This window comes from Heptranchias perlo, chromosome 13 (genome assembly GCF_035084215.1).
Source record: "Heptranchias perlo isolate sHepPer1 chromosome 13, sHepPer1.hap1, whole genome shotgun sequence".
NCBI lineage: Eukaryota > Metazoa > Chordata > Chondrichthyes > Hexanchiformes > Hexanchidae > Heptranchias > Heptranchias perlo.
The window spans coordinates 10,973,270-10,997,584 of NC_090337.1; the positions used below are offsets into that span (position 1 = coordinate 10,973,270).

General features: G+C 43.5%; 1 protein-coding gene across 1 annotated transcript in view; it reads left to right on the plus strand.

Annotated features, from left to right (window-relative positions):
* Positions 1-18,029, plus strand: part of LOC137331003 (succinate receptor 1-like) — a 30,786-nt gene extending 12,757 nt beyond the window's left edge. Inside the window, exons 2-3 of the mRNA XM_067994593.1 lie at positions 10,530-10,690; positions 12,948-18,029. Coding sequence (XP_067850694.1) covers positions 10,688-10,690; positions 12,948-13,940 — 996 coding nt within the window. The 5' untranslated portion in view covers positions 10,530-10,687 and the 3' untranslated portion in view covers positions 13,941-18,029. The remainder of the gene's footprint in view (positions 1-10,529; positions 10,691-12,947) is intronic.
* Positions 18,030-24,315: the final 6,286 nt, after the last annotated feature.

Here is a 24,315-nt window from a genome sequence, read left to right on the forward strand (position 1 = left end):
AGCTCTGATAGCACCTCCATCAAGAATAATTGCTTCGATAAATTTTAAATAAGCCCCTGTTATCGCCATACAACAAACACAGATAACACAAAAATAGATTTGTTGGCGAGCAAATGCAGCGATTGCTTAGCGACATGCGGGCTAAATTACCGTCGACTAAAATGCCAATATGAGGAGTTTGCTGACTTGGGGGAGGGAACAGTCAGCTGTGAGACCTTAGCTGTTTTATGGTGAAAGAGAGCCAACCTCCCTTTATAAATATCAGTTCTGGTTTCAGCTCTTTTTAATGAGTCATTGAGATAGCCCTCGTGTACCAGCATAAGTCTAGAGAGCATTCTGGAGAAGTTATGTTCCACTAATGTGGAATATTCTTTTCTTTGATTGCTGTTTACTATGTCCCAGCTGATGAAACATGAGATTGAAAATGCAAGGATTGCCTGCTAAGAGGGCAATACACCTTTAATCTAAAGCAAAATACTGCAGATGCTGGAAATCTGAAATTAAAACAGAAAACGCAGGAGAAGCTCAGCGAGTCAGGCAGCATCGGTGGAGAAAGAAACAGAGCTAACGTTTCAGGTCGAAGACCTTTCATCACAACTGGAAGATGCTAAAGAGTTAAAGTTTTTGAGTAAGTACAGAGCCGGGGAAAGGAGGGGGGGGTGGGAACGGAGGGGTGGAAAGAACAAAAGGGAAGCTCTGTGATAGGGTAGAGGGCATGAGTTTACCTTTAATCTAATTTTATTTGCAAACAGAGCTTGACTCAGTGCTGAATTCAGAGAACTCTGAACTCAGTGTTCAGTGTATTTTTTTGATGTCCCACATGCATTTAAATAACATTTTAAAAAAATGCTTCCTCCCTTTTCGTTCCTGAAGGTCACAAAGTCTTGCTGAAGTGCATTTCCTTATTTGTCAGCATCCCTCTAGTACCCGTTCACTCATTGTATGTGACCCCAGACAGGTAGACATCACACTTGAGACGGATGCTAAATTCTCAATGGGTTGCCAACCCTCCAGGATTGCCCTGGAGTCTCCAGGAATTGAAGATTAATCTCCAGGATTCAACAGCGAGCAAAACCCAGGAGAAAAATCATTGGGGCATTAAAAAAATATTGTGTGTTATTTTCATTTTCTTTGAACGCTTTTGCTTATTAATTATAAAGATATTCGAAATAGGGGGAAAATTCTGTTTGACTGGGCGGGGCAGTTAGAGGCAGGAGGTCATGTGATGAATCCTCAAGGAATACGCCCAACCAGAGTTGGCAACCCCGACCTCACACAATTACTTTCCAGCAGGGGGTAACTGAATAGCAACCAGGGGCGCTGGACAAAATTGTAGCACACCACAACCAATCCGACTGAGCTCAGTTAAATCAGCACAGACAAGGATTTGAGCTTGGGACTTTCCTGGTATGTGTGGCGCACCAGACGGTATACATTTACCCACTAAGCCAGCCGGGAACTCTTTTCTTTGAAGAAACTACCAGATATTTGGTGTTGTTTGCAAACGTAGGCCCAGATTTGCCAATGTTTCAAGTGCACAATGGCCGTTCACATCCGCACTCCCAACGTGTGATTTTCCAGGCAGAAAATCGCAGGCTGGGGAATTTGGAATTTCCTGATATGCGCCAGAAGAGGTGAAGTGGAAAATCCTGATGGTGAAACACGTTCTGTATTTTTTTTTAACAAGGAATTAAAAAGCTGCTTGAAAAAGAGGAGTAAAAGAAAGAAAGAACTTGCATTTATATAGCGCCTTGCATGACCTCAGGATGCTCTGCAGCCAATTAAGTACTTTTGAAGTGTCATCACTGTTGTAATGAAGGGAAACGTGACAGCCAATTTGTGCACAGCAAGGTCCCACAAACAACAATGAGATAATGAGCATATAAACTGTTTTAGTGATGTTGTTGAGGGATAATGTGACATTCTATGACTTCGGCTACACATGAAATGGAGAGAGTAATGAATTTACCTGTTTTGTTGACTAGATTCAAATCTGTTGACACAGAAGAAACATAACACATAAATAAAATTGCTGTGCCCTCAGTAAGAAAGTGTCTATAATTGTGAATTTCTACATGAAAAATATGCATAAACTCCCAAACTATGCTGTGAAAAATGATTTCAAAATGATATAGGAAAGTTTGCGAGATGCATGATCCTCATCCCTCTCTCTGAGATCACACATATTAATCTTTGCACTATTATGAAATGCTAACAAATATGGACATTTCCCAACCAGTTTTAAGAAGAAAGAATATGCATTTCTGCAGTGCCTTATCATCTCCTCAAGACACCCCAAAATGCTAAGCGTCCAGGGATTGAATTCCTGCCATTTTTTCCAGGAGTTTCCGCTGATCTTCCCCTGAAATTAGGGTGGGAGAACCCCCCACCGCGGGAATTACTGGTGCCACGGAATTCCTCCCAAAGTGTAGTCAGGCAGGCACAACAAGATCCCACAGAAAGCAAATGAGGTGAATGGCCAGCGTTGGGTTGCATCAAATGGAGCACAAAACAGACAACAGAAAAAAATTCTCCTCTGATTCTCAGAGTTGAAATTAATGTGACTTTAAACTTTCTTCTTTCTAATGTTTCTTCATGGTGTAATAACAAAAATGTAAATGATTGCATCTGAAGAGGAAGAGTTCTTTGTTCACATACACAGATTATTTCGAAATTTTAGAATAAACCACGCGTCTGGAACACAACCCCGGCCCAGTGTCTGTGTTGCCTTCGGCCAGTTTGTGGTAACTGTAACAGTGCGATGTGACTCTGTTATTCAAACCTGATCTAAAGAGAATTCTCCATGATATTGCTTCCTTAGTTAAGTGGTTGTTTTTGAGGAAGCCCCTTGGTTTTCTGTTTTCTGCCGACCAAGAGTTTTCCACACATTAAAATGAATGTGCAAAAAATGATGTGGAGATGCCGGTGATGGACTGGGGTGGACAAATGTAAGGAGTCTTACAACACCAGGTTATAGTCCAACCTGGTGTTGTAAGACTCCTTACATTTGTGCAGAAAATGGTCAGCCAATGAGCACAGAAGCATTAATTCCTGGCCATTATGTCAAATCGCCCAGCCAGGAACATCTATTATGTCATCGTGAAGAAAAGGCTTCTTTATCCTGTCGTGAATTCTACCCCCTCCCATTAAATCTCCTGAGGAAAAGTTCTGCATAGAAATTTTCTGATCCCTGTAGATAATGTACAATTTCTCATCCTCAGTTCCTTCTACTATTAGAGGGTGATCTTTCAGCCATTACTCCCCTGTCCTTTGCAACACTCTCATAAAACCATTTTTGCATCTCTTCTTTCCTTCAAACGCCTCTTAAATGCCTATCTCCTTGACTGTGCTTTCAGCTTCCCTTCTTTCTCATCTACTGCTTGGCACCAATCTCTTCCACCTCGTAAAATGCTCTACCATATCAGGGGCATTACATAAATGTAAGTTGCAGTTTGTTCTTGTAATTAAACTAAACTTCAGAACGTTCATCCATCCTCAAACCTTTACTATTCAAACCCTACCTCCACCCAACAACATGCCAGTCCCATTAAATATCCGATTGTTACACCTTTAATCGTCCAACCAGACACTTTGTATTGGTCACCGTGACAATCTGTTTTTAGTGATGTTGGTCGAGGCATAAATATTGGCAGGACTCCGCTGCTCTTCTTCGAATAGTGCTACAGGATCTTCTTATGTCGACCTGAGAGGGCAGAAGGGGGCCTCGGTTTAACATCTCATCCGAAAGACAGCACCCCCAACAGTGCAGTGCTCCCCCAGTATGGCACTGGGAGTGTCAGCCTGGATTTTGTACTCAAGTCTCTGTAGTAGAACTTTGAACCCATGACCTTCTGACTCAGAGGTGAGGGTGCTATCCATGATCCACAACCTGCTTAAGGTACTACTGTGAAATCGTGAACACACAAGGGCTCTGTTGGCTCTGAAAGTAGGGTACACATGACACAGCCTTGATGCAATGCCACAGTGTTTTTTGTAAAAACGTTTCGATGATGGAGAAATGACGTCCAACACCAATTCACTGAAAAAAAACTTTTGGAAATAGAACCATTTCAGATGGTGGGGAGGGGACGAGCAGGAACTGAGCAGTCCCTGTATTTATGAGCAGATATCAGTTAATGTAAAGTAGCAAAGTGTGGAGCATAACAGGTTGCTGCAATATCTGATTAACATAGTGACTTTAGTCTTGCTTCACGTTTCACTGGAAACTGCAACACAATGATGAATTGGCGCTCAGAAACGTTTGTGCCTCACCTCGCACAAGAACATAACAGTTATAATACTTGGACCAAATGTATTTTCCAGATTTTCTCTCCGACTGTATATTGCAGCAACTTCAGATACCATTATATTCCACTGGAGGTCACTGTTCAAAATCAAGGGTTAGGAAATGATGGGTGCAGGGTTAAAAATGAAACAAAATACAAAATACCTTCCTCAATTTTAATTCCGTGTGCTTATCAAGTTGAGGGATGTTAGTACTGAGAAATGGAGTGCTTTCCATTTCAGGCATCAGCATTAAGAATTCCTGGGTCGGGTATTGCAAAGCTCGCTGCAGAGTGATGCTCCCTCTCCTTTGCCCGAACAAGCGCCTCATTGTTGAATTCAGAAGACTGTCTCCTACTGTCCCAGGGTGGGATTTCCCACATCATCCCTTCTTGTGGCCTCTCTGAGTGAGATTGTCAATTAGGGACAGTTTATTGCTGTAGCTGCACGCACCTTAGATCGAGACTGCCCGAAGTCATTTCACATAGGACTCTTACAACCAACAGACAGAGGGGAATTTCAGCCCGTCAGTCTGAATTTGATCCCATGTCCTAGAAGTGGAAAGCCACTGTCTACCGCATTGCACCACGCAGACCCTGTGTGAGCGGATCTCCGCCATTTCCCTAAAAGTTCTCCCGATCTCCCACTGGATTTACAGCAGGAGACCGGCAGAAGCCTCAAAGGATTTCAGGTCCTCTAAGTTCAAGGTGTAGTTAGAAGATCAAAGAGGGAGCCAGCAGGCAGCAATTCTGTTGCATTGGCTAAGAAGGTCTTCCTTCTCCCCACCATTGGCGGCCGTGCCTTCTGCTGCCTAGACCCTAAGCTCTGGAATTCCCGCCCCAAACCTCTCCGCCTCTCTACCTCGCTCTCCTCCTTTAAGGCACTATTTAAAACCTACCTCAAGCATTTGGTCATCTGTCCTAATATCTCCTTCTTTGGCTCGGTGTCAATTGTTGTCCGATTATGCTCCTGTGAAGCACCTTGGGACATTTTACTACGTTAAAGACAACTTCATAAATGCAAGTTGTGTTGTTGTATATAATTGACCAGTTTTGTTATCTTGGTGCAACTGCTACACTAAGAGCTTGCACTTATACAGTGCTCATCATCTGCAGGAAAACAGCTAAAAGCACCTTACCTTAAGGTGAAAAAAAAATAGTGGATGCCAAGAAGGGAGAAAAAGAAAATGGAATGGATTAGGGTAGGGAGACAAAAGAGTGGTGAAGAATTGTGTTTTGAGTATAACATAGGAACAGGAGTAGGCCATTCAGCCCCTTGAGCCTGTTCCGCCATTCAATGAGATCATGGTTGATCTGTATGCTAACTCCATCCACTCGCTTTGGTTCCATATCCTTTAATACCCTTGGCTAGCAACAAATCTATTGGAAAATGCGATACCACCTGTTTTGTGTCTCCATCCATGTCCATTTTCACACCCGAATGCCTTCAGGAGGGGGAGAGGAGAAAACTCAGAAAGATCTATCTGTTCCATTCAAGAGGAAAGACAGAATGAGGGAGATTCCCAAACTAAATAGAGTGATTGGGTCCCTAATTATTAAGAAAAAAAATCGACATTCAGTTCCTGCTGAAGGCATCTAAAGTCTCAATTTGAAGGCTGCCAATTGTAAGTTAGTGGGCTCCCTGCTCACTCTCAAATGTATCTTCCTTAAACAGGAATTATCAGTTTTCAGGTGTATTTCTTAATGAAGTTGTCATCTCGTAGTACGTCATTCCATCGGGGGAGGACCAGGAAGTAATCTAGGTAATCGCTACATACCCTACTTGTCCCTGCATACCCTACTTTCCCCTACATACCCTACTTGCCCCTACATACCCTACTTGCCCCTGCATACCCTACTTGTCCCTGCATACCCTACTTGTCCCTGCATACCCTACTTGTCCCTGCATACCCTACTTGCCCATGGCAGCCGGTCAGCCTCAGCATTGACAGAGAGCAGTACACAGTCTCACGCACTCCCATCCAAATGGGAAGTGAGAAGAGTCTCGACAACTCTTGTCAGAATAGAAGGAAACGTAAAACATTTTTTAAAAAATTAACTATCTCGTGTTACTCTTTTAAATCAGTCAGCAATTGTCAAAGACAAAAGGCTTGTGGTATGAATCAGCTAAGTGATATTCTCGTTTAATGGGACTGGCCCGAAAAAGTCCCTGACGTGCCAAATAACACAACTGCTCTTACATTTAGTAACTTAACACTAGGAATTGAGCAGTTATGTAAGACTATTGCTGAGGACATGTGTTAACTCTTGTAAGGGTTTTTATCCAGCAGGAGTATAACCAGATAGTGAGGTGTTCATTTTTACTCCTTTCAGTTACACCACCTCTTTCATGTAGGCGTTGATTACTCACTGTAGTGGTAGGCCATTCAGCCCCTTAAGCCTGTTCCTCCATTCTATTAGTTCATGGCTGACCTGAACCTCAACTCCGTTTACCTGCCTTTGCTCCGTATCGCTTGATACCCTTACCTAACAAAAATCTATCCCTCTCAGTCATGAAAATTTCAATTGACTCCCAGCATCCACAGACTTTTGGGTTTTAAGACTTCCAGATTTCCACTACCCTTTGTGTGAAAAGTGCTTCCTGATTTCACTCCTAAACAGAGAGGCTCTAATTTTGAGATTAAGCCCCATTATTCTGGATTCCTGCTCTAGAGGAAATAGTTTCTCGGTATCTACCCTATCGAATCCCTTTATCATTTAAAATCTTTCCTCCTCCTAGTCCGTGGGCACAAAGGCCTTTCCTTAGCCCTTGGGCACTGAGGCCAAAAATAGCACCATTACTGCTGACCTGGGTGAAATCATTTGATTCAGTACAGGGCGGGAATCGAACCAGGGACATTCCTTATCGGTGAGGCTCAATGCCAGAAAATAAAGTATGTTTACCAATAAGTCATCAGGGAAACAAACTGCTTTTTTTGGAAATGGAGTTTCATCATCCTTTTAGGGAGTTTCTGGACAGGGTCCGTTCCTGGACTAGGCATGGACACTTGATCAGAAAGAACCAAATTGGGAAGAAATAATAAATAAACAAACATAAAGTGAAAGAGCTGATTTCTGAAATTGCCTTCATTTCAACTATGAACATGTGATCGGTCGCCCTGTTACATAGTTACATACAGCACAGAAACAGGCCATTCAGCCCATCTGGTCTATGCCAGTGTTTATGCTCCACACGAGCCTCCTCCCACCCCTCTTCATCTAACTCTATCAGCATAACTTTCTATTCCTTTCTCCCTCAAGTGTTTATCTAGCTTTCCCTTAAATGAATCCATATTATTCACCTCAACTATTCCTTGTGGCAGCAAGTTTCACATTCTCACCACTCTTTGGGTAAAGAAGTTCCTCCTGAATTCCCTATTGGATTTTTGGTGACTATCTTATTTTTATGGCCCCTAGTTTTGGACACTCACAAGTGGAAACATCTTCTCTACATCTACCCTATCAAACTGTTTCATAATTTTAGGCAGGTCACCCCTCAGCCTTCTCTTTTCTAGAGAAAAGAGCCCCAGCCTGTTCAGACTTTCCTGATAGGTATAACCTCTCAACTCTGGCATCATCCTTGTAAATCTTTTTTGCACCTTCTCCAGTGCCTCTATATCCTTTTTGTGTTATGGAGACCAGAACTGTGTGCATTACTCTAAGTGTTGTCTAACCAAGGTTCTATATAAGTTTAACATAACTTCTCTGCTTTTCAATTCTATCCCTCTAGAAATGAACCCCAACACTTTGTTATAAAATGATTCAGACAATCACGAGTTCACATAGCCAGTACACGGGAGATAATGTGGGTTTGGTTAATAAGGAGGCTCAGACAGTCAGAACACTGTTGTGAACCGTTTTCATTTTTTATTTGTAATTTTATTTTCAGTGTAATTATCATTTCAGCTCCTTACTTCTCTAATTTCTATTAAAAATGTTATCCCTATGAGGACAGGAATTTTTAAAAAATTCATTCTCGAGATATGGTCGTCGCTGGCAAGGCTGGCATTTATTGCCCATCGCTAGCTGCCCTGAGTTGATACAACTGAGTGACTTGCTAGGCCACTCCAGAGGCCAGTTAAGAGTCAACCACGTTGATGTGGGGCCGTTGGGTTTTTTACGACAATCCAACAACTTCACGGGCACTTTTACTGGTGCCAACTTTTTATTTCAACTGGTCTCTTTGTCATTCTATTCCCAGTGCACACTACTGCAAGGTTAATTGGGCTAAAATAAGGCCAAACTGTTTTCTCTCCGGACCGAAAGTGATAGGCGGCTTTGATCTAAACAAAATGAATCTGTCTCACTGATTGGAATTTCAGATACAAACCCACTTAGGTTTTTTACAATAAGATGTTTCTTACGGTAGTCAGCACAGGGCGCACTAGTAAAACCGTGCCAGTTAAAGAAGATCGCAAATACAAGGAAAGAACGTATAACGTACAAGGAGAGGCATCAGCACAACTAACTGCCTAGTTGTGCAGGATGTTACAAACTATTCCCCCTTGACTTCTGGCAGTGTTCACTTCAGTGCTGAAATGTCAAAGCTGAGATCAATTTAATTCTTTTGATAATTGTGATAGCCCTTATTTTGGACCTTTTATAAGTACAGATTGCATTTATATAGCATCTTTAACAGAGCAAAACTTCCGAAGGCAATTCACAGGGAGGGGGGTGGGGTGGTGTTGGAAACAGTCATTGAGCAGGAGTTGGGGGGGAAGAGTGACTGAAAGGGTGGTCAAAGGGATAGGTTTTGAGGAGGGATAGGTTTTGTGGGGAGAGATGCAGTGTACTCCAGTGTGCAGGAGTGTGCCAACTGATCATCCTGGTGGAGCGGAGGACACACTAGACCGGAGTCAAAAGAGAAGAAGTGTCCCGGCCTGTTTAAAATTAAGCAAATTTCAATAGTTTACTCAAGAAAAAGGATATAGCAACCTCCCAAAGCTACTCACAGTAAATTAAATACTTTTGAATTGTAGTCACTGTTATAGAACGATACAGCACAGAAGGAGGCCATTCGGCCCATCATGCCTGTGCTGGCTCTTTGAAAGAGCTATCCAATTAGTCCCACACCCCTGCTCTTTCCCCATAGCCCTGCAAATTTTTCCTTTTCAAGTATGTATCTAATTGCCTTTTGAAAGTTATTATTGAATCTGCTTCCACCGCCCTTTCAGGCAGCGCATTCCAGATCATAGCAACTCATTGCGTAAAAACAATTGTTCTCATCTCCTCTCTGGTTCTTTTGCCAATTATCTTAAATTTGTGACCTCTGGTGACTTACCCTATTGCCAGTGGAAACAATTTCTCCTTATTTAGTCTATCAAAACCCTTCACTGTTGGAATATAGAAAAACAAAGCAGCCAATTTGTACACAAATGGTATGTTGACCTTTATTACAAGGGGGTTGGAGTACAAGAGTAAAGAAGTCTTGCCACAATTGTACAGGGCTTTGGTGAGGCCACACCTGGAGTACTGTTTACAGTGTTGGTCTCCTTACCTAAGGAAGGATATACTTGCCTTAGAGGTGGTGCAACGAAGGTTCACTAGATTAATTCCTGGGATGAGAAGATTGTCCTATGAGGAGAGATTAGCAGAATGGGCCTATACTTTCTGGAGTTTAGAAGAATGAGAGATGATTTCATTGAAACATGTAAGATTCTGAGGGGGCTTGACAGGGTAGATGCTGAGAGGCTGTTTCCCCTGGCTGGAGAGTTTACAACTAGGGATCATAGTCTCAGGATAAGGGGTCGGCCATTTAAGACTGAGATGAGGAGGAATTTCTTCACTCAGAGCGTTGTGAATCTTTGGAATTCTCTACCCCAGAGGGCTGTGGATGCTCAGTCGTTGAGTATATTCAAGGCTGGGATCAATAGATTTTTGGACTTTAGAGGAATCAAGGGATATGGGGATCGGGCAGGAAAGTGGAGTTGAGGTCGAAGGTCAGCCATGATCTTCCTGAATGGTGGAGCAGGCTCGAGGGGCCATACTGCTCCTATTTCCTATGTTCTTACAATAAGTTTCCATAAGGATCACATAATGGGGGTGAAATTGATCTTCGGGGCAGTAACGCAAAGCCAGCGGTAGCGAATCGGCCACCCATATTACAACCTTCCCAATTTTCTATTCCAAGTCAGAGGAAGAGTCCCACGGTCTGTTCCTGCACACTTCAATTCTCATTCCTCGTGTCTTTGTCGGCAGAATACTTTCATTCCACTTAACAGAAGCTGGTTCCCTTCTATTTTTCAGAATACAAAAAATTATTTCACATCCTTCCAGGTTATGAAACCAGCACTTCGTGAATTACTGGACGAGTCCTTCTTACCAAAAACTGGGCACAGTACTGGAGGCGTGAACTCCCCACAGCGTCACATCCTCTGACTTAGTGGAGGAAACTACACCCAAATATGGTAAGATACATATTTTGTATTTTCTAATTTCAGCACTATAGTAGCAGATGATTATCTTCATCAGATAGAATAATTACTTTTTTTCAATATGCATCTGCCCAATTTAATAAAGGTTTAATAATAAAGGTTTAATATTACAAGGTGGATATGGATGGGGAAAGCCATTCTATCTCATCCATCTATTTTTACCTCCACTGCCTTAAAGCCTTCTCTGCTCCATCCATTGAAATAATCTTAGTATTTCAAGTCTCTCCTCATAACTATCGCAACTACTTTCCGATGAGACGTTTGCCCTCTCAGGTGGGTGTAGAAGATCCTATGGCAGTATTTCGATTAAGAACAGGGGAGCTCTCCCCGGTGTCCTGGCCAACATTTATCTCTCAAACAACATTACTAAAACAGATAATCTGATCATTATCACATTCCTGTTTGTGGGACCTTGCGGTGCACAAAGTAGCTGCCGAATTTCCCTACATTACAACAGTGACTACACTTCAAACAAAGTTTCATTGACACAGAGAATGAGAATTGAAGTGTGCAGGAACAGACCGTGGGACTCTTCCTCTGACTTGGAATAGAAAATTGGGCAGGATGTAAGATGGGCGGCCGATTCGCTACCGCCGGCTTTACGTTACTGCCCCGAAGATCAATTTCACCCCCATTATTTGATCCTTGTGGAACCATGTTGTAAGAACATAATGTGGAGATGCCGGTGATGGACTGGGGTTGACAATTGTAAACAATTTTACAACACCAAGTTATAGTCCAGCAATTTGATTTTAAATTCACAAGCTTTCGGAGGCTTCCTCCTTCCTCAGGTGAACATCGTTCACCTGAGGAAGGAGGAAGCCTCCGAAAGCTTGTGAATTTAAAGTAAGAACATAAGAAATAGGAGCAGGAGTAGGCCATACGGCCCCTCGAGCCTGCTCCGCCATTCAGGAAGATCATGGCTGATCTTCAACCTCAACTCCACTTTTCTGCCCGATCCCCATATCCTTTGATTCCCTTAGAGACCAAAAATCCATCGATCTCTTCATTGGCTGTAATTTGCTTTGGGATGTCCTGCGGTCGTGAAAGGCGCTGTATAAATGCAAGTTCTTTCTTCTTCCTTTAATATGATTGGTGTCAGCACTCCTGGGAAATCAGGAATTCTGATCATTATAGAGCGTTCCTGCCGGAAAGTGCTGGTGTAAGGATGGTGGGCAAGGACAGGATCTGGCTTAGGCTGTGGTGCCCTCCACAGTCCAAAGTCTTACCGACAGTCTAGGTTGACGCACGAACAACGGCCACTTGAGCGAAGCAGAAAGCAGCGGCTAACGGTGCTGCATTTGGCAAGAGGTCACACCTTTCCTGAAAGAAAGGGAGATAATTGCAGGGTCGGGGTGGGGGAGTGGTGGGGGGAGGCAGTGGGGCAAGAAAATAGCAAAAGCAATCATTGCAGTGACTTCAAGGAGCAAAAAATAAATAAAAGCTCATGTTGAGTAACAATGAAGAGTCAGTTTCAGGTCATGGTCACTAGGAGCAGGAGGAGGCCATTCAGCCCCTTGAGCCTGTTCTGCTATTCAATTAGATCATGGCTGATCTGTATCTTAACTCCAGTTACCCGCCTTGGACAGGAGATTCAATGGAGGTTTTTAAAATTATGAAAGGTCACCAGGGAAGGACTATTTCCTTTGGTTGAGGAATAGTGACAAGAAGGTCGTCAATTTGAAATGGTGACTAAGGGAAAGAGAAGAGAGGTTAGGAGAGCTTTCTTTTCTGAGAGGTTTGCTGGAGCATGGAATGCCTTGTCACAGGGAATAGTTGCGGCACGGATCAGGGCATCTTCTAGGGGAAAAGTGAGTGAACGTTTGAAGCAGAAGAAGAAACAGGGCTATTTGGAGCGAGCACGGCGGGGAGGTTGGTTTTTAGATTGCTGAGTTGGCACAGACATACTTGGCCGAATGGCCTTCTTCTGTGCTGTAAACTTCTATTGTTCTATGGCTCTAAGTAGGTTGAGCCAACTGTTCAATTTAACTGATCTTGATTGTTCTTCACCTTGTGAATCTATCAATTGAGTAAAAAAAAATCAGCCAAATACCTCCTGATACAGTGAAACTATTGTATAATGAAACATTGAAATAGTAAGCATAGCTTCACATAATTCAGTCTGGAATATCACAACTATTGCTCTAAAACTATAAGATGTGCATATGATATATCGTAAGCCGTTTTGCTATGCCTATATTGAGTTACATCTATTTTTTTTAATTTCCAGGCAATGAACAACACATGCTCAGACATCAACCCACAGCTGGAGAAGTATTACCTTTCAACCATGTATGCAATGCAGTTCTTTTTCGGACTTGTAGGCAACCTCTCTGTGATATGGGGCTATATATTCTGTCTGAAGGAATGGAAGTGCAGCAACATCTACCTTTTCAATCTTTCCATCACAGACCTGACATTCATTTGCACGCTTCCCATGCTCGTAGTCTACTATGGCAGCGGGAACAGGTGGACTTTTGGTCCGGTAATGTGCGCGTTAAATAGATACATCCTTCACACCAACATGTACACGAGCATTTTGTTTCTCACATGCATCAGTTTCGATCGGTACCTGCTGGTGAGGAACCCGCTAAAGCTTCACTCCTTTCAGAAAAAGTGCAATGCCGTTATCATCTGTGTCAGTATCTGGGTGTTTGTTACACTGGAGTTAGTTCCCATATTCACTTTTATCAGTGCTGATGATATCAGTAGCACAGACAATAACACTTTCGTCCAGTGCTCTGATTTCGCCAGCTCGGGAAATGCCTCCCGGAATCTGATTTACAGTATGTACCTCACAGTTTTTGGGTTTTTCCTGCCATACTGCATTATGTCCATCTTCTACATCCAGACCGCACGCGCCCTGAAGAAAATAAAGCAACAGCGCACCAAGATTCGGGTGGAAAAGCCCCTCACGTTGGTCATATTGGCCATTGGCATTTTCATCACATTCTTCACCCCTTATCACATAATGCGCAATGTCCGCCTTGCTTCTAGAATGAAGGGCGTCAGCATGTCGGAGTGTGGCAAGTTAGTTGTAAAGGCTGTTTACTCTCTCACTAGGCCTATAGCTTTCCTCAACTCAGTTACAAACCCCGTTTTCTATTTCATGCTGGGGGACAATTTCAGGGAGCAATTTTTCAACAAACTGAAAGCCACCTTCTTAAGAAAGCCGGAGCTCTCCGATCGAAAGAAGCCAGCTCCACCAGACCCACTGGGCTAAATATAGGTTCAGATGCGACGGTTCTATAAATAAAAAAAAACACAATTGGTAGCCAGGACATAGGCCGTGACAAGCTATTTCACCTTGTCCAGAACAGTAGAACCAGACGACACGGCCTGTGCTTGGAGTAAATTTAAAACTAATCTGCGGAAACATTATTTCAGTGAGTGAGTGGTCAATCTATGGAACGGGCTTTCTAGGGAGACGGTGGAAGCAGTTAGAATTGATTCATTCATATGCAAATTGGGTAGATTTCTTTCAGAAAATAACATTTTAGGATATAGTATAGGAGTAATTTGTGACATGACATGTGGTATGTGTAGAATGCCCGGGAGGAAACTTTGGACCTATGGTTCCCAAAGGTCTCCACCAGTGGGGTTTTATCTTCGCCTCATGTCCAATGTAGACTAATTGGTAGATTGAATGCTACTGATAAGCCACAACTCCATTATTGTTGCATCATGCATCTAGCAGGCTGATAGACGGGGAAATAGATGGATCGTCTAGCAATTCCTATGTTCCTATCCCTTTACACGTATAACCTTTATTGCAAAGCTCAACCTGTGTGAAAATATAACCAGATAGAAAGTTTCAATACTATACTTAGCATCCTCCGTTATTCTGCTTCTACTGTGGTCTGTGCAGTTAAAGTATTTCAGTATCGCTCTGGATTATCACCACAAGCATTGTCACACTCCTCCTTCTCCTGCGTAGGTTACACTTAAAAAACAAAAACAGAATACCCCTGGTCAGGCATCATCTATCGAGAGAGCACAAATATGTAATAAACTCTTCCTCAAAACTGAAAGGTATTGTAGATGAACAGCATTTAAATAGGAACGGAGCAGGGGGAACGGCAAGGAGAGGGAGGGGGGGAAAACACACTCTGTAATATCAACATATATTGCCATTAAAAGGGATTAGTTCTGTCTGTCAGGCAGCAGAAGCAGTCTTCACCCATTGGTTTTCGGTGGAAACGTTTTAGATTGACACTGCGTGGGCAGACTGCTTATTGGTTATTTGGTAAAATGGTGTGTAGCATGGGTGAAAACTTCAGCACCATGGAAACACCAGTATCGTTGTAGGGAGAGAGGAGCTGTCATCGTGGTCACCTTGACCAATCACTCCAGGCCAGCGGAAGAAATCAAGCCCAACCAATAACGAGCATCTCCAACAGGGTACCTCATGGCAAAGGACAAGCAGCATCCAATCACGTTCTGGATGGAGAACAGGGCCGGGACTGGATGGAGAACAGGGCCGGGACTGGATAGAGAACAGGGGTGGGTCTGGATAGAGAACAGGGCTAGGACTGGATAGAGAATAAGGGTGGGTCTGGATAGAGAACAGGACCCGGTCTGGATGGAGAACAGGGTCGGGTCTGGATGGAGAACAGGGCCGGATCTGGATGGAGAACAGGACCGGGTCTGGATGGAGAACAGGGTCGGGTCTGGATGGAGAACAGGGCCGGGTCTGGATGGAGAACAGGGGTGGGTCTGGATAGAGAACAGGGTCGGGTCTGGATGGAGAACAGGGCTGGATCTGGATGGAGAACAGGGCCGGGTCTGGATGGAGAACAGGACCGGGTCTGGATGGAGAACAGGGTCGGGTCTGGATAGAGAACAGGGCTGGATCTGGATGGAGAACAGGGCTGGATCTGGATGGAGAACAGGACCGGGTCTGGATGGAGAACAGGGTCGGGTCTGGATGGAGAACAGGGCTGGATCTGGATGGAGAACAGGGCCGGGTCTGGATGGAGAACAGGGCCGGATCTGGATGGAGAACAGGACCGGGTCTGGATGGAGAACAGGGTCGGGTCTGGATGGAGAACAGGGCTGGATCTGGATGGAGAACAGGGCCGGGTCTGGATGGAGAACAGGGGTGGGACTGGATGGAGAAGAGGGCCGGGTCTGGATAGAGAACAGGGCCGGATCTGGATGGAGAACAGGGCCGGGACTGGATAGAGAACAGGGCCGGGTCTGATGTGTCTCATTGTGCGAGTCAACATTCTCACCAATCGCTCTGAGGAAGTCAAAGTACCGCTCAGAACTTGCTGGAGAGAAACCTAGAAGCTGCACTAAGCTGTGCCGGGCCTGATCAATTCAGGACAGAATTCCAAATTTTGGTGAACGAGAAGGACCGCAAAGTTTTGCACTGAATGATGGTCGATGTTTGTTAAGTAAATATATGTGTGAAGTACATTTACCTGGATTTTGTGAGTGTATGTAAGGTGCTTTCTACTAAAATTACTGCAAGTGGCTAGAACAGTATCACTATAATCACGCTTATGGTTAGTCAGCCATTTCTATTGGACAACACTGTAGAGGACTTGAGGCCTAGCTACGTATCACCATTTAGGCCTACCTTATTCAGTCCACTGGTACTGAGTCGAGAAACAAGAGATTTTTCCTCTTTGGTCTAGTTCCGTGTGCTAGCTGCTCCTATACAAGATTTCACATGGATATTTAGGCTCAAGACATCCTGGTTTAATAAAGTTGTAACAGTAAAAGAGTAAAATAGTTTCATAGGAGAGGGCTATGGTGAATTCCTGCAGCACAGTACAAAAACCATCATCAGTAAGTGTGTCACCATCACCATCAGAATGTATCACTAGCGTAAAATAACTTTGTGGGGCCAATAGTGTGACGAACAAGGCACTGATATGCATCAGGCACTGCTTCCTTGTATAATCAAGTGGAGAGGCCTGAGGCCGACTCTATGCCTAATGCGTCAAGCATACCTAAATACCGTCGGCCAGCACATATTGCGCACAGGCTCATGAAAGTCCCATTTTTCATTGCAATTAGGCTTACTGCCCACATTATTGTTGGAACATCTGAGTCATAGTTCAGTTGCTCATCACCCATTGCAAACAAAGAATCCAAAGAAAGGCCTGTAGAATTTTCCCCTTGTCCTACTTGACTTACCTCCTACTCAACTATTTGGGTCTTTTCTATGTTGCCTTGTTCCTTCCCCCGCCCAGACCCTCGCCCCCAAAAAAGGATCTTGCCTTCTTGAGGCACCAGGTGCCCTTGCATTGCGTGGAGAGATCAGCTCATTTGTAAAAACGTACATGGAATTCTCACTCCCTCCACCTCCGGCACACATTGGCTGCAGTGTGTACTGTCCACAGGATGCACTGCAGCAACTCGCCAAGGCTTCTTCAACAGCACCTCCCAAACCCAAGACCTCCATCATCTAGAAGGACAAGGACAGCAGGTGCATGGGAACACCATCACCTCCAAGTTCTCCTCCAAGTCACACAGCATCCTGACTTGGACATATATCACCGTTCCTTCACCGCCGCTGGGTCAAAATCCTGGAACTCCCTAACTTCAAAGCAATGTGGGAGAACCTTCACCACACAGACTGCAGCGGTTCAAGAAGAAGGCCCACCACCACCTTCTCAAGGGCAACTAGGGATGGGCAATAATTACTGGCCTTGCCAGTGACGCCTATATCCCAAGAATGAGTAATAAACCCTCTCCACCTCCAGAGCAGTGGTCCTGGCCCTAATGGGATGACACTATCAGCCCCTGTATTCAAACATCAAACAGAATAATTTGCCTGCTGTATAACATAAATTCATATGTGGAAGGCTCCATCCTTTTCTTAACTGGATTACCCAATATACTGCAAACAGCAATTAATACAGCAAGGAATGTGATTTTCCAGCTAGATTTATCTGAGGTGGTTTAAGATGCCTTTAAGTGATTTCTGGAACAGCTGAAAATAACTCCTGTTCATGCATAACACTGAAAATGCTGATCACCGCCTGTTATAGAAGCTGTCCGGTCCGTCAATGCCTTGATTTTAAAATTTTCATTTGTTTTCAAATCCCTCCATGGACTCACCCCTGCCTACCTCTGTAACCTCCTCCAGCCCTACAACCCTCCGAGATCTCTGCGCTCCTCCAATTCTGCCCTTTTGCGCATCCCCGGTTTTCCTCACTCCACCATTGGCGGCCGTGCCTTCAGCTGCCTAGGCCCTAAGCTCTGGAATTCCCTCCCTAACCCTCTCTGCCTCTCCGCCTCCCTCTCCTCCTTTAAGACACTCCTTAAGACCTACCTCTTTGACCAAGCTTTTGGTCATCTTTCCTAACATCTCCTTATGTGGCTCGGTATCAATTTTTTTCTGATAACGCTCTTGTAAAGCGCCTTGGGTTGTTTTAGCATGTTAAAGGCGCTATATAAATGAAAGTTGTTTCCATTGATTTCAGTGGAAATGAAAATCGTTTGGTTTCTGTAACGGGCGGTCGATCTGTGATGCCAGTTTTATGCCAGAGCGGCAAGTTGAAAATCTACCGCGAGGATTCATAACCAACCAGTGGCCAAGTGTGGCAATTGTATTCACCCATAGAGGGACATTCTCTATTTGGTCACATCAGCCTGTCTTGCAGGGCCACAATATTCCATCGCTGGAGCCTTTCTAGGACAATGAAGTTGCTGACAGTGATGAGTTGCTCCCAGGTTTCCACATGGATGATTGGTAGGAAACCATGAATCATTAGCAAAGGCTGACTAGTTTCAGCACTAAAATGTCAGCTCTGTCTGTACACACGTGACATCGTTTGAGGTTTTATTTGAACATAGATATATAGGTTAAATCACACTGGGGTAGATCCTGTGCAATTCTGTAAAACGGGTGTTAACGAGTCGGCAGCCCGCTTTACATCTCTCCCCGTTTTTATTTCCATTTAATCAACGGAATGGGGATGGATTTAAAACAGGCTGCCGACTCGCTATCACCCATTTTACACGATCGCACAAAGTCATGATCTACCCCATTGTGTGATACCAGTAACATGAATACGTTCATATGGAATTCGTGCTTGCTGTTTGAAAAAGGCATTTAATCTTAGTTAAAATAACAAGGGGATTTCACATGAATGAGTTAACTCATTTATCGTTACGAATATTGCGTATCTCAATAGTCCCATAGCATCCAAGCTGCACCAATGATCCATGTGGTGTCAATGGACAGAAGTGAAATATTGGATTTCCCAATCAGCATTATTTTATTGCTGTTGTTAACTGGTTTAAAATCCATGGCAGCATTAAAATAACAGTGGCTTCGGAAATCTAGGCTTAAATTTCTGGTGATTGTAACTTTAGCAACAGGCAAACTTTAGGCATTTCCCCCTAGTCTGCCCTTTGCCAGTCAGTACCACATCTGTCTGAGATACCTCCCTGGTAAGATTCATATCACCATGTTGCCAAAATTTATGCGGAAGTTATTAAAGGGGCATTGGCTCTGGGAAAACATTTTTGGCAAACTTTCTTTAGTTTCGGTCAGAGAAAAGCTAGAAGAGGTGTGTAACTCGCACCAAGTCCTGATCGCCATCACCACCTGTGCTCGCTGACCTACATTGGCTTCCGGTCGGACGACACCTCAATTTTAAAATTCTCATCCTTATTTTCAAATCTCTCCATGGCCTCGCCCCTCTCTATCTCTGTAACCTCCTCCAGCCCTACAACCTCCAGAGATTCTAGTGCCTGTGAGATCACTCCCCTGCAAGGAATTAATGCCTTCAGGAGAGATGGAGACAATATTTGAATTTTAAAAAGGTTTGCCAAACACTTTTCATGAATACAGTTCCCCTTTCACACCACACCTAAAGAGAAAAACAAACAAGTATTGTGAACAGTGTAAGCACAGTTTAGAAGGAGAGTGTACTGTTATGTCACTTACTAGTAACTTGTGTTCATGGGAAAATTTTATATCATGCACAACTTTTTTTGTTATATTGTATATCACATCAGTATAACAATCAAACTAACACCGATTACAAAGTGATGGGAACAGCTACACTTGATGTTGATTGAGATGATGTGACACAATGATGTTTTGTGTTATATTCTTGCATGTCACATCACAGAATCCTAGAAATGTTGGTACAGATGGAGCGTCCCCCCACCCCCACCCAAAAAAAATGATCTATTCTAATCTCAGTGTAAACAAAATGTAAAATAAGAATATTTTTGTAATTTGAAGATTTCCATTTGGGAATATTTTAGACATACAGTACAATTCATTTCTCTTCTAACTCAGTTATCTGCACATTAAAATGGTATGAAAAACTATTGTGACATTGAATTAAAATAAATGATCATTTGCTTCTTGAAGGCTTGGTGTATTACTTGTATGAGAACATAATCATTTTTGTTTTTCTTAGTCCTTCATTATTGGGAATTGATAATATTGAGAAGAATTTTAGGAACATGGAACCAGAAAAGACCATTTGATTCATCCAACCCATTCCTTCCACAGTTATGAATCATCTTTATTCTGTGGAGAACTCTAACCGACTGATTTCATTCCACATCATCTCAACCAAGGTTAGAGAATAGAAAGCACTTCTCTGTTCATGTGGACATGTGGAAGAGATATCCAGAGAAGGTGGTCGAATTGGGATCAATTGGCACCTTTTAAAAAGCAGCTGGATCAACATCTGTTGAGAATCTGGGTGAGATTTAGAGACATTAACGACATTTTATACACAATAGTTGAGGAAGGAACTGAGTGTTCCAGAAATAGGGGAACAACAGGTTATGTGGAAGAAGAGTCCATTTTGAATAATCGTGCATGGACTCAGAATGAAGTGGGCTTGATGGGCTGAATGGCCTTTTGTTTTGTTCTGAGCTTCCTTATGTTCTTATTATTCATCCCAGACCAATTGTGTTTCTTGACAGTTCAATTTGTACTGTGATATATTAGCCAGTAAAAATGTTAATTTGGTGGACAAAGGAGTGATTGTGTTCATTCTAATATCGCACGGCAAGGTTTTAACTCAGATATTTCCAACAGCCCAGCAGTTTAAAAGTCAACATTTTCCTACAGCATTGAGTAACTGTATCTGGACTTAACCTTTGTTGCTTCAATCCTGTTCCTAACCAGATCTCCACCCAGTGCTTTTTAAAGATTTTATTTGACACATTAGGGTAGATTTTCGACTTGCTCCCCGGGCGGAAAACCGACATTTCAGATCAGCCGCTGAGTTACAGAAACCGTGCGACCTTCCTTTCTGTTGAAATCACAAAAATGGGAATCGGGCGGTTTCTGTAACGGGCGGCCAACGTTGGTTTTACACCCAGGCATCAAGTTGAAAATCTATCCTATTAACTGTAAGTCTAATCCACATTGTGTGGTGGGAAGGGAACTGAAATTCTTCCACATATGTTTGAAGCTTTTGTTAATTGTGTTCCTGTCCTCTCGTCCTCATGAGTCCAAGTTAAATAAATCTACACTATTTACGCCTCTCAGTATTTAACAAAAAAATTGATTGGAAAATGAATAACATGAAGACAACTCTTTTCAATGAGATTCAGGAAAAGCAGGGATCCCATTCACAGGGGACTGTTGTCTTGTGATTAATCTACAGCCTTAATGCTCGTCGTCAGCCAATCGTACACAGAAGGGGCTCTGCCAAGTGAGCACATGGTTTAAGAATCTAAGAATGCTCAGATTAGCTGTAAAGTTTTGTTTTTATTTTTATTTTGATGCCAGGTTGCCTTACTTTAATTTGTCTGCTATCGGTTTTGAGCACTGAGGAGGTGGGTGCAAATGAAAATGGCTTCCCCGGTACTACAAGATGCCAAACAAAAGTTCCAGAGCACTGGAAGGTCATGACAAGATGAGATTCCAATGATGGATGAAACTCTCCCACTATTGGAATACTTTGTAGTTTCACCTTCTCCATTGGGCACTGCAGGGGAGAAATTGGGGTTGTTTAAAAGAGGCTTTCGTTCTTGTTGGTAGCATTTTTTTCCTTGGTAAAGACAAGTACTCATTTCGTACCTCAGCCATGCCCTCTGCCTCCATGTGTAGATCTCCTTTTTGGTCCCTAATTGGTCCCACCCCTCCTCTTACTACTCGTTTACTATTTACATGCCGATAGAAGTCTTTTGGATTCCTTTTAATGTTAGCCATCAGTCTATTCTCATACTTTCTCTTTGCCCCACTTTTTTCCTTTCTCGCCTCCCCTCTGAACTTTCTATATTCAGCCTGATTCTCACTTGTATTATCAACCTGACATCTGTCATACGCCCTTTTTATCTGCTTCATTTTACTCTCTATCTCTTTTGTCATCTGGGGAGCTCTGGTTTTAGTTTCCCTCTCGTGGGAATGTACCTAGACTGTACCCGAACCATTTCCTCTTTAAAGGCAGCCCATTGTTCAATTGCAGTTTTGCCTGCCAATCTTTGATTCTAATTTACCTGGGCCAGATCCATTCTCATTCCATTGAAATTGGCCCTCCTCCAATTGAATATTTTTACTTTAGAGTGGTCCCTGTCCTTTTCCATAGCTAATCTAAACTTTATGATATTATGATCGCTGTTCCCTAAATGTTCCCCCACTGAAAATTGCTCCACTTGGCCCATCTCATTTCCCAGCAATTTCTCCTTCCTCTTTGGGCCAGAAACGTACTGGCCAAGAAAGTTCTCCTGAATACACTTCAAAAATTCCTCCCCCTCTTTGCCCCTTACACTATTACTATCCCAGTCTATAGTAGGATAGTTGAAGCCCCACATTATCACTACTCTATGGTTCATGCACAGCCCTGAGATTAAAAATCCTATAGTGCCTAGATTAGCTGTAATGTTTTATTTTTAATTTTATTTTGATGTCAGGTTGTTTTACTATAATTTCTCTCCTATCGGTTTTGAGCATAGTCAGAATCGTGAACGTGCACCATTGAGGAGGTGGGTGCAAATAAAATGGCTTCCCCAGTACCACAAGATGCCAAACAAAAGTTCCAGAGCACTGGAAGGTTATGACAAGATGAGATTCCAATGATGGTTGAGACCCTCCCGCTATTGGAATACTTTGTGGAATCACCTTCCCCACAGGAGAGAAATAGGGTTGTTTAAAAAAGGCTTTCGTTCTTGTTCAGCCTTTCTTTCTGACGTGTGGCCAGGAGGAGACCCCATCCCTCAACCAACACCACTAAGACAGATTATCTGGTCATTATCCCATTGTTGTTTGTGGGACCTTGATGTGCGCAAATTGGCTTTTTAAAAATTCGTTCACGGGATGTGGCCAGCATTTATTGCCCATCCCTAATTGCCCTTGAGAAGGTGGTGGTGAGCCGCCTTCTTGAACCGCTGCAGTCCGTGTGGTGACGGTTCTCCCACAATGCTGTTAGGAAGGGAGTTCCAGGATTTTGACCCAGCGACAATGAAGGAACGGCGATATATTTCCAAGTCGGGATAGTATGTGACTTGGAGGGGAACGTGCAGGTGGTGTTGTTCCCATGTGCCTGCTGCTCTTGTCCTTCTAGGTGGTAGAGGTCGCGGGTTTGGGAGGTGCTGTCGAAGAAGCCTTGGCGAGTTGCTGCAGTGCATCCTGTGGATGGTGCACACTGCAGCCACAGTGCGCCGGTGGTGAAGGGAGTGAATGTTTAGGGTGGTGGATGGGGTGCCAATCAAGCGGGCTGCTTTATCTTGGATGGTGTCGAGCTTCTTGAGTGTTGTTGGAGCTGCACTCATCCAGGCAAGTGGAGAGTATTCCATCACACTCCTGACTTGTGCCTTGTAGATGGTGGAAAGGCTTTGGGAGTCAGGAGGTGAGTCACTCGCCACAGAATACCCAGCCTCTGACCTGCTCTCGTAGCCACAGTATTTATATGGCTGGTCCAGTTAAGTTTCTGGTCAATGGTGACCCCCAGGATGTTGACTGTGGGGGATTCGGCGATGGTAATGCCGTTGAATGTCAAGGGGAGGTGGTTAGACTCTCTCTTGTTCGAGGTGGTCATTGCCTGGCACTTATCTGGCGCGAATGTTACTTGCCACTTATGAGCCCAAGCCTGGATTTTGTCCAGGTCTTGCTGCATGCGGGCTCGGACTGCTTCATTATTTGAGGGGCTGCCGCATTTCCTAAATTACAACAGTGACTACACTTCACAAATACTTCATTGGCTGTGAAGTGCTTTGGGACATCCTGAGGTCATGAAGGGGGCTATAGAAATGCAAGTCTTTCTTTCTTTCTCGCTGCAGAGCAGCGTCAAGGCTGTCTAGACTACCTGGGAACATAGCCACAAATTGCCTACTGCACCACCAGGGAACATAAATGTACAATATAACATAGTTGATCACATGTCGATTATGCCAACACTAAAATCACAGAAGTATAACAACCACTAAAGTATGACGTAATCCACACTGAGTTTCCTCTGAACTGACTGAACGGTCAGAGAGTATAGACAGATGCTCACAACATGACTGTCTGGACCTGTTGTAAACAATTTTACAACACCAAGTTATAGTCCAGCAATTTTATTTTAAATTCACAAGCTTTCGGAGGCTTCCTCCTTCGTCAGGTGAACGATGTGAACATTTTCACATCGTTCACCTGACGAAGGAGGAAGCCTCCGAAAGCT